The sequence below is a fragment of the Protopterus annectens genome, chromosome 4.part0, assembly GCF_019279795.1.
Source record: "Protopterus annectens isolate FY-2018-M chromosome 4.part0, PAN1.0, whole genome shotgun sequence".
Taxonomy (NCBI): domain Eukaryota; kingdom Metazoa; phylum Chordata; order Ceratodontiformes; family Protopteridae; genus Protopterus; species Protopterus annectens.
In genome coordinates, this window is record NC_056733.1 from 1,801,245,202 (window position 1) to 1,801,260,362 (window position 15,161).

General features: G+C 37.1%; 1 protein-coding gene across 3 annotated transcripts in view; it reads right to left on the reverse strand.

Annotated features, from left to right (window-relative positions):
• Positions 1 to 433: 433 nt before the first annotated feature.
• The window catches only part of GRIA1 (glutamate ionotropic receptor AMPA type subunit 1), a 2,520,544-nt gene continuing 2,505,816 nt past the window's right edge, over positions 434 to 15,161 (reverse strand). For 2 of the 3 annotated variants that reach the window (XM_044069490.1, XM_044069489.1), the window contains exon 16: positions 434 to 3,520. In XM_044069490.1, coding sequence (XP_043925425.1) covers positions 3,308 to 3,520 — 213 coding nt within the window. In that variant the 3' untranslated portion in view covers positions 434 to 3,307. The remainder of the gene's footprint in view (positions 3,521 to 15,161) is intronic. The other variant, XM_044069493.1, reaches the window with a different exon arrangement.

Consider the following 15,161-nt stretch of genomic DNA (forward strand, 5'->3'; position numbering starts at 1 on the left):
CTGTTAAATTGTTTGCACATGGGTTTCAGTTTACTAAAACTTGGAATGAGGTGCAAACTCAAGTTTCAACTGAAAAGTACAGAAATTAGCTACACTGCTTACTTGTTCAGCATATTGCTTTCAAATTGCATTGATATCGTGCATGCTAATAAAGTGTTCATCTGAATTTAGTTTGTGCAGTTATTCTCTAGAAAAAATGTTTTACGGCTATTTTGACATGCAGTTACATCCATTGCAGCTTTATTCTGCTCTCTGCTACTGTGGTTTAGCCATTGATAAAAGTGTTGGTATCTGTTTTCCTTGATAACTTAAAAAAATATTGCTAACAGGGCCCTTTATGCCACCTTGCTTTGGATTCAGACAGTGAACACACACAAAAGAAAAATGAATTTAAATTCAAAAGTCTGACTTTTGATTACCAATATACTATAGGCCCAGTTAAGGTTTTTATTCATACAAATACATTTCTTTAAAAAGTCAGAGTACAAAGTTTCAAACTATGCTTTCAAAGCACCAAATAAGCAAGATGGCAAACAATACAACTGGTTTCTTTGATATCTCACTTTCCTTTATGTCCTGAAGGCCCTTTAAAAACAGAGAAGCACTTTGATCTAAGAGGGTTACATCTATTTTGTGTATATTTTTTCTGCAAATTCAGTCAGTAAAGAGCCATTCAGCATAAAAATGAATGCTACATTGTGTGTTTTGTTCAAAAGGCAGACTGTAATAGGCCACAAAGTGCTATATTAATAAGCACTAAGAATGGATACCTCATAATTTTTGACTGACCTGCAAATATGTTTACATGCTGACTTTCTTAGTCAATGTCATAAGCATTCCAGTAGTATATTTTACTAACAGACCCCAGCATATTAGCTTCTGAGCACTATGCATTTATATTCCTTCAATGCTGAATGCTTATAGTAAAGTATATGCTAATAAAGTTGTCTGAGAATCCTGATATCATTTATAAATGGGCAAAGTCATAAAACTTCAGACCATGAATTAATCAACAGCCAGTGAAGTGATCTATATACTAAAATGCTGCATACAATGTTATTGTCTAATAACTATTAGAAGTCTCTTGCTCATGAAATGGAATTATTACTGAATTACAGAAATCCACTTAATTACCAATTGGATGCTTTTGTTGTTACTAAATTAAGTTGTTTTCAAACATCAAAAAAGTCCTTTATCCACATCAAAACTGTGTACACTTTCATTATGTAAACATCAAGCTAATAAAAAAATGTCAGAGATTATTTCATGGAGGACAGTTTTGCTGACTTTGCAAGAACTACACCAGTGAATTAAAAATATCACAACATGTATAAAACCAAACTATTTTATTAATACTGCTCACCGGGATCTGTCACACTTTACTAAAAATTCTGTTAAATAATATGTCAGACTATCCAGCAAAATATGCATTTTCTTATTAGCCAGCATTTTGTGTGTTCATCATGTGTATTCAGAAGCATGAGATGTAATTAAATTATGCTGATCTTGGTGAACAGTACTATACAGTGACCATGGAAACAGGAGAACAAGTCCATATAATAAGTATGTGAATCCACAGTGTAAGTTATTACCTTCTAGTCCAAAAGGAATACAGTGGTTAGTACTGTTTAATAATAAAGATTTCAATCTGAACATCTCACAGACTTTTCCAACAGTTCCAACTGTGTTTGTAAATAACCAGAAATGCGTTTCTATGCCCTGTTTGGTGGCAACATAAGCATTGTGTGGCTTTGAATTTTATTAGAGATTTGTCTTCCTCTACACAGTTTTATGCTTCTCAAAACAAATGGACAGACTTGTAAAATTAAATTGCATGGCATACTGCTTCCATGCAGTTTGTGTATAGAATGTACATGTGTAATGATGTGGTTATATGAGCATATAATACCTCCAGCTATATAAGAAAGCAACACCAGGTTACTGAGGCTTTCAGAGTGTTGAGCTCATTATAAATGAAGTATGGGGCAAAAAGAAAGGTTTGTTTATAAGTAAAGCAAAATCTTGATTGGTTCGGTGACACAGGACCTGTAACAGGTATGTGTATGACTGTTGATATTACTGGACTAATGATGAGTATAGGACGTAGACAAATAGGTATATGCAACATTCAGTCTTCTACAATATGAAAACACATTTTCAGAATGGAAAACTGGGTAGGTTACCTGAGTGTCTTTCAAGTATGCAAACTTTTGGCTTGCCTCCCTCTAAATTGATGGTATCAAAGTGTAAAGGTAAATAAAAAAATTAAAAAATAATAAATAAATAAAATAAAATAAAAGCTATGAATGGCATGTTTTTTTTTTTTTTACCAGACATAGCTTAATATTTTCAGGCTGATGGACTGATTCCACACTGACCAAAAGCATATTAGCAAATGCCGTCTTGTACTACCCTTTGCTACTTCTGACACAAACATAAAACACTAAGGGTTCTTAATACAACTCTCAAGGACATTTTTTTGAATCATCAACACTTAATGGTCTAAAAACAAGCTGTTTCCTAGCTCATGGCACAAACCTGTGTGGTCTTTGATATACATGACATTGTACCACATAGTCCTTGCAGGTACTCCTGGTGAGTTTTAATAAAATCTTCATAACTTTAGAAATGCAGTTGCGTTCATAAAGTCTGTGTAAAAAAACATGTAAAATTAAGTTACTGATCTGGTTACTCCGAAACAGAAGAAAAGATATACATTTAGAGGGTATCAAGTTGGCCTTCTTTCCCATTTCAGGATTTGCACAAAATGTTATATAATTTATCAATGTTTCATATTTTTTACACACTTCTGTTATATCACAGCCCTCTCACTCATTGGCAGGGCCAGTACATATAGTAATGTAGTTTAACCGGTTACCAAAAGACAGTATCACAAGACAGTGATATTCCCTCAGAACTGCCTCTAGCACATGGCTGACGTCATTAGTACTAGCTTAACATAACTTAATATGGTACTTACTTCAAACAAACACGAAGTAAGGGGGGAATGCGGACATAGCTTTGAAGCCATATAAAATAAATGAAATATTGCACACACTGACTTTTAACAAACAAGTCAAAATAAAATGGCACACAATCCCATCAGTGTCAAATTAATGCTCTGCTCATTACATAAATTAAAATTCAGTTCAGTTATCTTCTTTATTGCAGCTCATAAAATGTTTTTTTTCCTCATTAAATGTTTCTTTGCTTTAGAAAAGTAAAATATTTAGTTCTCAGGTTACGTCCCATCAGCGTCCTTTGAAACATAGTAAGTACTAGGTGTTTCCAGTGGGGGGTACTGATGTTATAATCCAGTTGTGCCTAATCCAATTCCTGCAGAGGTATGGCCCATACATGGCAGTGTCTGCACAGACTTGGGAAAATCATGGCTCACTACTCGTCCATTTTCTCCACTACTTCCTGAGGCAGTTGCTGCTGCTGGAGTAGTTGATGGTCTGGGCAGAGTTGCACTCCTCGCTGGCTCACTGATTGGTTGCTGTGGAATCAAACAGAAACCCTTTGAGAAGACAGGAGGGCATCCCCTCCTGCCCATATGTTTATAAAAAATTCATGATTACAAAATGATGACACTTTTAAGACTACTAGCAACAAAACAAAAAAAAAATTTCTAAAGTAAAGGTAGCAGACATTTTTGAAAGTCCATTACTGAAATGTGCCAGTGGAATAATAAATCACATAATTCAAAGATAATTAATAACATTATAGTTAATGCTAGTACTCTAGAATTATAAAGGCCTGACAACTTAATCTAGGAATCAAAATGACTGTTTTATGAAAATGTAACTTACTCCGAGTTACTTGCATTTCAGTTTAGAGAGCAAACTAGCATGTTTCAACCTGACACTGCTTCAACATGGTATTCATACAGGAGATAAGACCAGATATTTCAAGTGTCAAGCTTGTGAATCAGAAGATGTAGTGGAACAGAACACATATCAAGGTTTTCCATAGAAAATGCTGGCCAGTGCAAATAAAGCTGTGCCAGCACTTGATTTCTATGTTTTAGGAGACTTCTAACATCTTCATGCTTGTGTGACTGTGGAAGTGTATATATAAGTTTTGGGTGTGAGGGGGGTGTCCCTGCTGTAAAAACAGAAATTTCACCCTTTTGGAATTTCAGGCATTTGAGTTTGGCACTTTGGCTTATCGTCTTGTAATATGAAGTTTCATACAAACCCCTTACCGATCATTTGATAAATGAACAGATATTCAATCAAAAGTAATGCATGAAGTTTATGGCTTACCCATATAACTTACAAAGACACACAGACACACACACACACACACACACACACACACACACACACACACACACACACACACACACACACACAAACACAATTACTGTAAAGATGTTAAATCCTGGTCCTTGCCTTCTATTTATTTTATTTTATTTTTTTAATTTATGACCATAAATTAATATTTGCTTTTTTCCACACTGTGGCTGTGAAGGAACTTAATAGGTTGACAGGTTCATAGGTGTGTACAAGGCTAATGGCCCTGGAGCCTTTACAAGCCTAGCCCATAGAAGTGCCCTGGCATCGTGCCACCTGACATTAGTTCCCAGTGCCTCTGTCAAGTAGATCCACTGGAGTGATCCCCGGTGAGAACTTTCTATTTCCCATCCACTCAACAAGATTTCTCTTGAAGTGGTCCAGTGAGGTGCTCTGCTTGACATGTATGGGGAGTCTATTCCAGAGCATGAGCAGTCTCTGGGTTATGAATGTGTCCCTCCAGCATGTTCTGTTGATTGTGGTAATGAGGGTGAGGTCTCTGCAGCATGTGGTGCGGAGGGATCGGGATTTCTTTAGATGTAGCATTTCTAACAGAGCTGGGTCAGACAAGGCTTTATAAGTCAAGTAGAGATCGCCTCTTAGTAGACAATATGAGACAGAGAATAGCTGGATTTTTTTTTTAGTCTGTCCATGTACAACATGTGTTTAAGGCCTAGGATCCTCTTCATGGGGTACTTTTGTGGCCTTTCCAGCTGTTGCATGTGTCTCGTGAGGTACATGCCAAATGGGGCATTATACTTGATGATTGACCTAATGAGGAAAGAATAGAGAGAGATGATGACCTCTTTCTTCCTGGATGCAAAACCCTGTGTAATGAGATGTGCCACATAGAAAGACTTTCTGACCACAGTGGCAATGTGGTGGTCGAAGGAGAGGTTGTTGTCAACCTGTGTCCCCAGATCTCTTATAACGGCTTCAGTGTTCAGTGGGATTCCATCAATGTGATAATTAGTGGGAACTGAGTTTTTCCAAAAGGGGATGACGATGCATTTTTTGGCATTAAGCTTAAGGCCATGGTTTTGACACCAGTCATTGGTCTCATTGAGGCCTTTCTGTAGGATGTCTACATCACTTGGGGAGTTAATAATGGTTCCTAGCTTGCAGCCATCTGTGAACTTGGTCAGCCAGAGTACCTCCTTGTTGGCCTGGACTTCTGAGAAGTACATGCTAAATAGGAGAGGACCCAGGACCGATCCCTGTGGGACTCCACTCATGACTGGTTGGCAGTCTGACTTGGAGTCTGATTCTTTCACACTGTGGGTTCTATCTGTGAGCCAATTTGCAACACACCTAGTGATGCCTAGTTTAGTGAGTTTATCAATAATTCCTGAGTGGGGAATGGTATCAATGGCCTTGGCCAGATCGGGGTAGGCTGTATGAACTGCCTTGCCATCATCCATAGCTCTGGTGACTGACTCAAAGAAGTCAACCAGGTTGAGCAGGCATGATCTACCTTTCACAAAACCAAACTGCGTGGGATCTAGAGTTTAGAGATTCCTTATATCCTTGTTAATCATGTCCATGATGATGCACTCTATAGCCTTACATATCAGACTCATCAGGCTAAATTCCATGGTCGCTACCATAATCGTTCCCCCTTTATGGAGAGGGATGACTGTAGCAGTGTGCCATTCAGTAGGGACAAAGCCTGAGGTGAGGCTGTGACTGAACAAGGCACACAGATGTGTCAGTTAACTTTGTAGTTCATGTAGAACACATCCAGGGATATTGTCAGGTCCCATGGAAGCTGTATTCTTGGCCTTGGACAATCCAGCTTTAAGCTGTGCTGCAGTAATGCTGGGTGCCTGGCACTCCTCTGGAATTGTGATTGGTCCTTTAGGGGGGGGGAGAGGGGTAAAGTTGACACTGAATCTGTTGGCCAGTATGTTGGCAATATCTGTTGGCTAAGTGCAGGAGGTACCATTGTGCAGTAACCCAGAGCAAACCTGGGTATTGTCGTGGAGATTTTTGATATAACTATAGAAAGTTTTGTGGTTGTTTTTAGTCTCTGCCACAATTATGCCTTCATAGCCGGCTTTAGAGGTTTTGATGAGGGATCTCAACTTTTTGAGACTAATAAGGGAGTTTTTCCAATCATGTGACTTTACCTTTTTCTGCAATAGTTTCTTCCTTCTGTTGTAGAGTTTATTAATAGCAGGGGACCACCAGATTGGCTTCCTTTTTTGGAGGAAAGCGTCTTGGTTCTGTTGTATATGGCTAGTTCCATGCATTTATGTACGTGTTCGTACAGTGCACTGGTGTATGATTCGGCAGTCATGCGTCTATTTTCCATTGACATGGGTGCCGTAAGGTAAGCCACCTCTGTTTTTAGGAGCCCAAAGTCAGCTTTAGAGAAGTTTTCCATGGTGGTTACCTTTGCAGGAGGTGTGAGTGAGATGTGGATTTCCATGGTGATTAGTTTGTGGTCAGATCTAACCAGGGAGGAATTGACTATTGGTGTAGAGCAACAGTTGCCCATGTTAGTAATAACCAAGTCATGGATGTTGCTTCCTCTAGTGGGGGTAAGAATGAGCTGGTCCAGGGCATTGGAACTGATGAATTCCAGGAAGCACTGGGCCAGTGTATTGATGCATGAGTAGTTTTCCCAGTTGATGGTGGGGTAGTTGAAGTCACTTAGTATGAGATTGTTGGTTTGGACCCTAATAGTTTCCAGGGTGCTTAGGAATGTGGAGCGAGAGTCTTGGGACATGGTTGGGGACCTATAGCAGGCTATGACCTGAATTGCTGTCTTACCTAATGTTAGTTGCACCTGAAGTATCTCAGATGCGTTATGCTGGGGAACTAGTCTGGAGGTGTGCATATCCTTTATGAATATGGTGACACCACCGCTTTTGGAGCTTCGGTCCATGTTCTTGGGCTGAAAGGTGTGGAAAGAGTTATAGCCTGGCAGTACAGGGGTGCTTTCTGCTGCTTTAAACCATGTCTCCATTACAACACAAATGTCAATGTTATCCATTCTGAGGAGTGCTTCAAACAAGTGCATCTTGAGATTTAGCTGTCTAGCATTGAGCAGCATGACCCTCAGGTTGCATTTATTTATAGCTGTTAAGGTGGTAATTTGGTCTTTCGAACATTGCCTTAAAAATGCACTATAGGGGTGGCAAAAGCCTTATCCAGTGTCTAGAAACCCAGGGGTGACAGATGCAGGCCATATCTGGCAAAACATCGAGGTCTGTCAATCATGTCATCCCAAGCAGACAGATACTGGATCCCCTTAGAATGACACCAGAAACTTGGATTCAACATTCTCTTCATGGCACTGATGACTTGAGCCAAACTTATTTAATTTTTGAGAAAATCATAATTTTAACAGTCATGTCTTGTGCACAATACAGTACAAGGTTTTAATTGTAAAATAGGGCTTCAATGTCAAGGATCATGCCACTAAAGCTTTCAACCCACTATCTTCAAAATCAAGGACAAAGCCCCAAAGAAAGGCCACAAGTCAGAGACAATTGTCAAAATATTAAACCTATTGACCTAAAACAATTATCATGTATTTTATAAGGAAACAAATGTCTACAATTACTTCCTCATTGCTATCCATCAGCTTTTCAAAATAAATAAAACCGAAAAACAGTTTGCATCAGTGTGTGAACAAGCATGAAACACTAATGGCTGTCATTATTGAATGAGTAAAATATCGAGTGATTTACCAGAAAATAAAACATTTTAATAAGGGACAGGGCAGAACCATGAGGTAAAATGGGGGATACTTTAGAGGTATGCAAGTAAGATTGGCCAGAAACTAACTGTGAAACATTTGCTTATGTTTTTATTGCTTTTTTTGACACTAGCTAATAGGGCAATGCTAGTTTTTATATGCAAGATCACGTGTCACATGCTGACTTAGGGAATTTCTTCTATACATTCATTAATTCATTGACAAAACACTTCTAGTTATTCACTTCATTGTAATCAACAAATAAAATAAGTGGATAAGAGAGGAAACAAGCAGAATGGGTCTGAAAAAATTCCTAGGACATTTTAAGAGTTCATTGCCAAATTAGTTTAAATTTTTGCAGCAACATAGATAGTAGCAATTGCTTTTTTGTTCAGAATATTTTTCTTATTTTTTAAGATGAAATAGAAGTTTAATCACATGCATTTACTTACAATGTTGAAGATAGGGACATCAGAGTTACTGCATTTTAATCAGAAGCGTATACAACGTTAATTGGATTGAGATGAAACAGGCCAGTGAGGTATAAATGCCTAGTATTCATGGTGCTATTCATGATTCATTTTCTTTACCTGATTTAAGAAATAATTGTAGATAGTCCTGTGTCCAAAATGTTGTGTGTGGATTTCTAAAGCTAAAACTGGACATCTATTGCATATACTTATAGGACTACCAAAATGTTGTGTGCGGATTTCTAAAGCTAAAACTGGACATCTATTGCATATATTTATAGGACTACCAGAAAAAATGTATATTGAAATGGTCAGGAAGGCATGATCATCTGATTTAGTATTTGGATTTTAAGCCACCTTTTTTAATTTCTTTAGTTGCAGCAATAATTGTAGCAGTGTTTTTCACATAAAAAGTGAATTATATGTAGAAATGGGGCTTCAGCAATAAGAACATAAGAAAAAGATTGGCTAGACAAGGCTATGAGTTATCCCTTTATTAAAACCACACGAAATCCAACAGTAGTAAGCGCTTTCGGGTTCTCCAACCCTTCATCAGACAATTAAAACAACAAAGGTCTCTACAATTTAAACCATGATACAACCAATCAAATTCAATATTTTACCCGCCTTTTTTGTAAGGCAGGTTTTAAAGGAACCATTTCATTAAGACCTGGATACCTGTGTGCAGACAATGTTATGATCCATTTTAATTCAATTGTTTCAGTAAGTAACCTAATATCACCCCCTCTGACACCTAATTTCACATTTGCAATGGCTTTGAATGTGTATACATGCGTTGGATTATCAACCAAATGTCTATAGAGTGCATTATGTTGGTCCTTGTTCTTGATGGAAGAATGGTGTTGTAATATCCTAACCTTTAACATGTTATTGGTCATCCCAACATAAAAAGCTGGACATTGTGTGCACTCTGCCATGTATACCACATTGGATGTTCTACAACTAGCTTTTGCTTTGAAAAGAAACGTTTGACCATTAACCGGATGCTTGTAATGGGGGTTCTTATTTATACTACTACATGCCTTACACATACCGCATGGGACTGTCCCTACCTTATTAATCAAGGGTCTCTGTCTAGAATCTAGCTTTTCACCACACAGCAGGTCCTTAAGATTTTTATTCCGTCTGTAACCAAACGTCGGTGTAGCACCTATCAGATTTTGCAATTTGACATCACTTCTAAGTATGTTCCAATTTTTACATACTATGTTTTGTATATCATTTATATTACTACTGTATGTAAAATATAATCTAGCTGTGTCAGATCTCTTATTTTTAGGATGAATCTCCCTTTCAATTCTATTCTGTCTCATCCATGGTTTATAACTATTGTCTCTCTTTTGTGTACCTAAGTCCACTACCCTATTGACCATATCTACATTGTAACCTCTCTGATCAAAATGTTTTCTCAACCCCTCAACTTCTATGTCATATACTTCATCATCCATACAAAGCCTAGACGTCCTGCACACTTGGCTCTGTACAATGTTCGGAAACATATAACGGGGGTGCATGCTGTCATAGGATAATAGATGGTTCCTCCAGCAGTCTTTCCTATATATACTGGAGGTGAGCCCTTCTTCTGAATATTTTATCCTTACATCCAAATAGTCTATTTGTTCACTTGAATAGGTGAGTGTAAATCTAAAGAAGGTTGTGGTCGAGTGGAGGTATTCTAGAAACTCATGTAGTTTACCTACTGTACCCTGCCAAAACATAAAAACATCGTCCACAAAACGTGTGTAGGCTGTTAAGTACTGTGTCCATTCCTTCTTATTAAAAACGTTTTCTTTCTCCCAAAAATAGAGTACCAAATTGGCATAAGTGTTTGCACAGGGGGTGCCCATAGCTACCAACTTTAAAGCAACCTAGTACATATGTACCTCCATTTACACCAGCAATGAATCTTTTTATAAATAGTTGTGAACAGGATTTAAGGGGTTACTTTGAGAAAGGAGTGTTCAGTAAGTACTTTACTTTGACTAAACAACAACAGACAGCATTAAGAAGTTTATCAGATAATAATGAAATAACTATAAAGGGAGCAGACAAAGGTGGAGCTGTGATTGTACTAGATACTGAAATGTATAACACCAAAATACAGGGGTTGTTGTCAGACAGCACCACCTACATTCCTATTAATCCGACCATTATTAACAGAATAATAGAGGGTGTACACAAAGAATTGAGACGGTTAAATTTGAAATGATGATAGATGATGATCTGTTAAACTTTTTGTTGATAATCAAGGCCACAACACCCATTTTCAAAGCATTGCCAAAGTTCCACAAGTCACTCAGTGACCCACCCTTCAGGCCCATAGTATCGGGCCGAGGATGGGTCACTGAGAATATATCGATTTGGCTTGAGTTCACTTTAAAGCCATATGTGGAGAAAGTTAATACAATTTTAAAAGATTCAAAGGGCTTTTTACAGGACGTGAGTGATTCACAGCAGGGATTAACATACAACACTACTGTTTTGGTCACACTAGATGTGCAGAATCTTTTTACGGTTATTAGTAACAGCTATGGCTTAAGAGCAGTGGGACAAGTTTTGAAAGACATGGGTGAGGAAGATGGTAAGATAAAATTGATTTGCTGTCTGTTGTCTATAGTCCTTGAAAACAACGTTTTCATAGGAGGCAAACAGGCATATAGACAAGCACAGGGGGTAGCTATGGGCGCAGCATGCACCCCCGTTATATCTTTCCGAACATTGTACAGAGCCAAGTGTGCAGGACGTCTAGGCTTTGTATGGATGATGAAGTATATGACATAGAAGTTGAGGGGTTGAGAAAACATTTTGATCAGAGAGGTTACAATGTAGATATGGTCAATAGGGTAGTGGACTTAGGTACACAAAAGAGAGACAATAGTTATAAACCATGGATGAGACAGAATAGAATTGAAAGGGAGATTCATCCTAAAAATAAGAGATCTGACACAGCTAGATTATATTTTACATACAGTAGTAATATAAATGATATACAAAACATAGTATGTAAAAATTGGAACATACTTAGAAGTGATGTCAAATTGCAAAATCTGATAGGTGCTACACCGACGTTTGGTTACAGACGGAATAAAAATCTTAAGGACCTGCTGTGTGGTGAAAAGCTAGATTCTAGACAGAGACCCTTGATTAATAAGGTAGGGACAGTCCCATGCGGTATGTGTAAGGCATGTAGTAGTATAAATAAGAACCCCCATTACAAGCATCCGGTTAATGGTCAAACGTTTCTTTTCAAAGCAAAAGCTAGTTGTAGAACATCCAATGTGGTATACATGGCAGAGTGCACACAATGTCCAGCTTTTTATGTTGGGATGACCAACAACATGTTAAAGGTTAGGATATTACAACACCATTCTTCCATCAGGAACAAGGACCAACATAATGCACTCTATAGACATTTGGTTGATAATCCAACGCATGTATACACATTCAAAGCCATTGCAAATGTGAAATTAGGTGTCAGAGGGGGTGATATTAGGTTACTTACTGAAACAATTGAATCAAAATGGATCATAACATTGTCTGCACATAGGTATCCAGGTCTTAATGAAATGGTTCCTTTAAAACCTGCCTTACAAAAAAGGCGGGTAAAATATTGAATTTGATTGGTTGTATCATGGTTTAAATTGTAGAGACCTTTGTTGTTTTAATTGTCTGATGAAGGGTTGGAGAACCCGAAAGCGCTTACTACTGTTGGATTTCGTGTGGTTTTAATAAAGGGATAACTCATAGCCTTGTCTAGCCAATCTTTTTCTTTTGTTTGCATATTACTATTTGGCTTGGCGAGACTTCAGCCTAAGCACAGAAGATTGTTTTTAGTTCTACAATAAGAACATAACTAAGCCTATAAGAAGGGTTCTCTGTATGACACTGTATTTAAATTCAAGACTGTCAGGATCAGCTTTGACTGAAGAAGCAGCCTGCTGAAGGCTCTAGATCTGACTTAGATTAAAGAATACTTATGATTTTATGCATCATTCCTGGATAAAGTTTACTGCATGCATTTCTTTCTGTAGTAATGTAGGTAGATTTGTTTTATTTTATTTTATATTAGTTTTTTTAATATTGGGACATGATCCCAGTGGCTAATTTTCAGACTCTGCAAGGGATGAATAAGATAGGTATTAACACATTAAACAATTGCAAAGTTAAAAACAAGAAAGATACTTGTGCTGATAACACACTTTCAATTTCTCTACATTTCATATGAAACTATGTAGACAGTATGCAACTATTACAGATTATTAGACTTTGAATTCTCTAGGCTATGAAGAATTTTAGGGTTACAGTACGATAATTGGAGAGACAAAGTAGAATGGGAAGAGTGGAACAAACTAGGTAGGAAGTGTGTAGAAGGAGGAGGTGTGCATGAGAGGATGAAGTTATGTAGGACTGAAGGAGAGAAAAGAAGGATGCACCGAGAGGTGGACAAAAGAAATGTTGTGAAGAGATATTACTTGTAGATGGTTTACGTTATTCTGTTACACTGGAAACTTGTGCAGGAAATAGCTACTTAAAGAAACTGTTCTAATTGGAATCTGAACATTATGATTTTGTTCAGTTGTGTATTGAGTAGATTACCATATTTGCAGAGCAAGAATGAAAAAAAATATATATGATTAATGTAGTGAAACTTAGTATGTGTGGGTTTGTAGAGAAAAATTGAGGCGTTAGGATATATCAAGTTGTAGTCAGTAATTTAGGAAAGGGTGCAAATGAGGTTATGAGTGACATAGCATAGCAGAAATTTGGATCTGTGCTAATCAGAAAGCCATTTAGCTTTTTCTTAAGAATTACAAAGTAGTGTTCTTTGTGGGAGCTAAATCAATGAGTTAGAAAATGTGGTGTTTTTTGAAGGGCAACCAAGGTGAGCTTAAGAGAAGCCAGAATTCTAATTGGGCAAAGTTGAATACTTCCTCTGTTTTCTATCCTGCCAACTGCTGTTAAGAAATTGGAGATTTTGTATGTGAAAAAAAGACTTTGCTTATATTTGCTTTTTATGATCCTTTCATGTTGCTGAAAATGTTGCTCTTGGTCTTGCCACATATCTAAGTAACTGAAATGCTTCATACTATCTGTGGACTATTGTTGGTTTTATATTTTCAAGTCCTGAGGTACAGATGAGAGCTTTGGTTTTGTTCCTAATGATCATAGTTTTACTTTTTTTGTTTTAAGAATTTATTTATGAATGTACAGCCACGTTAGAATTACTGGAGGTCTTCTTTCTTCTAGCCGATATAAGACAATTCAATGTACATGTTTTTTTTTTCTGTAAATGAGCATATCATTTGTGCAGAGGATTTAGATAATTTGTATAAGATTACCAGTCAAGTTATCCATAAAAGAAAAGGAGAAAAATACGGAGGATAAATGGATCCCCTTTGAAACTTCTTTTGTGATGGAGGATGGGGAAGTGATTGCGAACACTATTTGGACCCTAATGCTTCCATTGCTGATTAAATATGTAAGCCAAAGTAATGCCTGATTACCTATTCCTGCTGTCATGACAGACATAAGTAACAGACTGTGATCAAGTACTTTCATCGGGTCAATAAATACTGATGCTGTTAAACGTCCTTTATTCATGTTGAGTAAGATTTCACTATCCCTGTATATTTGCTTCAATGAAGTGCCCAGTTTGTCTGCAGCATCCCAAAGAGATGTTCTTATATGACTGTGATCGTCTAAATGCCTGTAAGTATATGCATGGTGTGTGAGGATGTGTGTGCATCCTGTGAAGGACCAATATACAATGAAAGATTGATTTTGTGCCTTGAGCCTGCAGCTTGCCAAGAGATATTCCAGTTTTGATGCATCTTTGAACAGGATAAAATGTGTATCTGATTATAAGTGGGTCAATGAATGAATGATTATTAGCAAGAGTAATACAGTACTTGGGTTCTTTATTAAAAGTGCAGAAACTATAAATGTGAGTCCTACAGTTAACAAAATAATAAATACATAAAAAGGACATAGAATAACAGCAAATCTTAAATCGTATTGCAATACCATTAAAATATGTTTGCAGTGGATTTTACTTCCTGCACATCATGACATGGAGAGAAATATCCAAACTACTTACTCAGACTAATACTGGGTTTGCAGTACCTCAGATTAAGATGAATACATCCTATTTTTCTATATTTAGTCTAACACTTCTGAAGATCAAAATATGTGCCTTTACAGTTTCAGAAGGAACCCCAGTATCTGAATCATCTTCTAAGATAATAGCAATCCATACCTCAGTGGACACAAATGAGGCAATTATTTTCAGATAAAATGATTCAAGTACTTGTAAAATTATAGCAACAAGCCTTTAGGGGTCTGAAACTTTCAATCAGTCTTAAGGGGGTGAAAATTTCAAGGTACTCTATTATCTAAAAATTACATACATTGTTTCATTTACATTTGATTTACATTCAAATGAATATCTATAGAATAAGTATTATAAAGTACATAAAACATCTGAAAGGCAAATGCAAAAACTGAAATACAGGCTTGGGCTTAGTAGAAAAATAAACAATCAACTCATTTTATAAGATTATAAGTAAATAAAAGTATAGTAATTAGTCTGTATAGTCATTAATTTCATTGGTAATTAACATTAAGGTCTGGTATGCTGGGGATGAGCCCCACCACAGCAGCTACTTC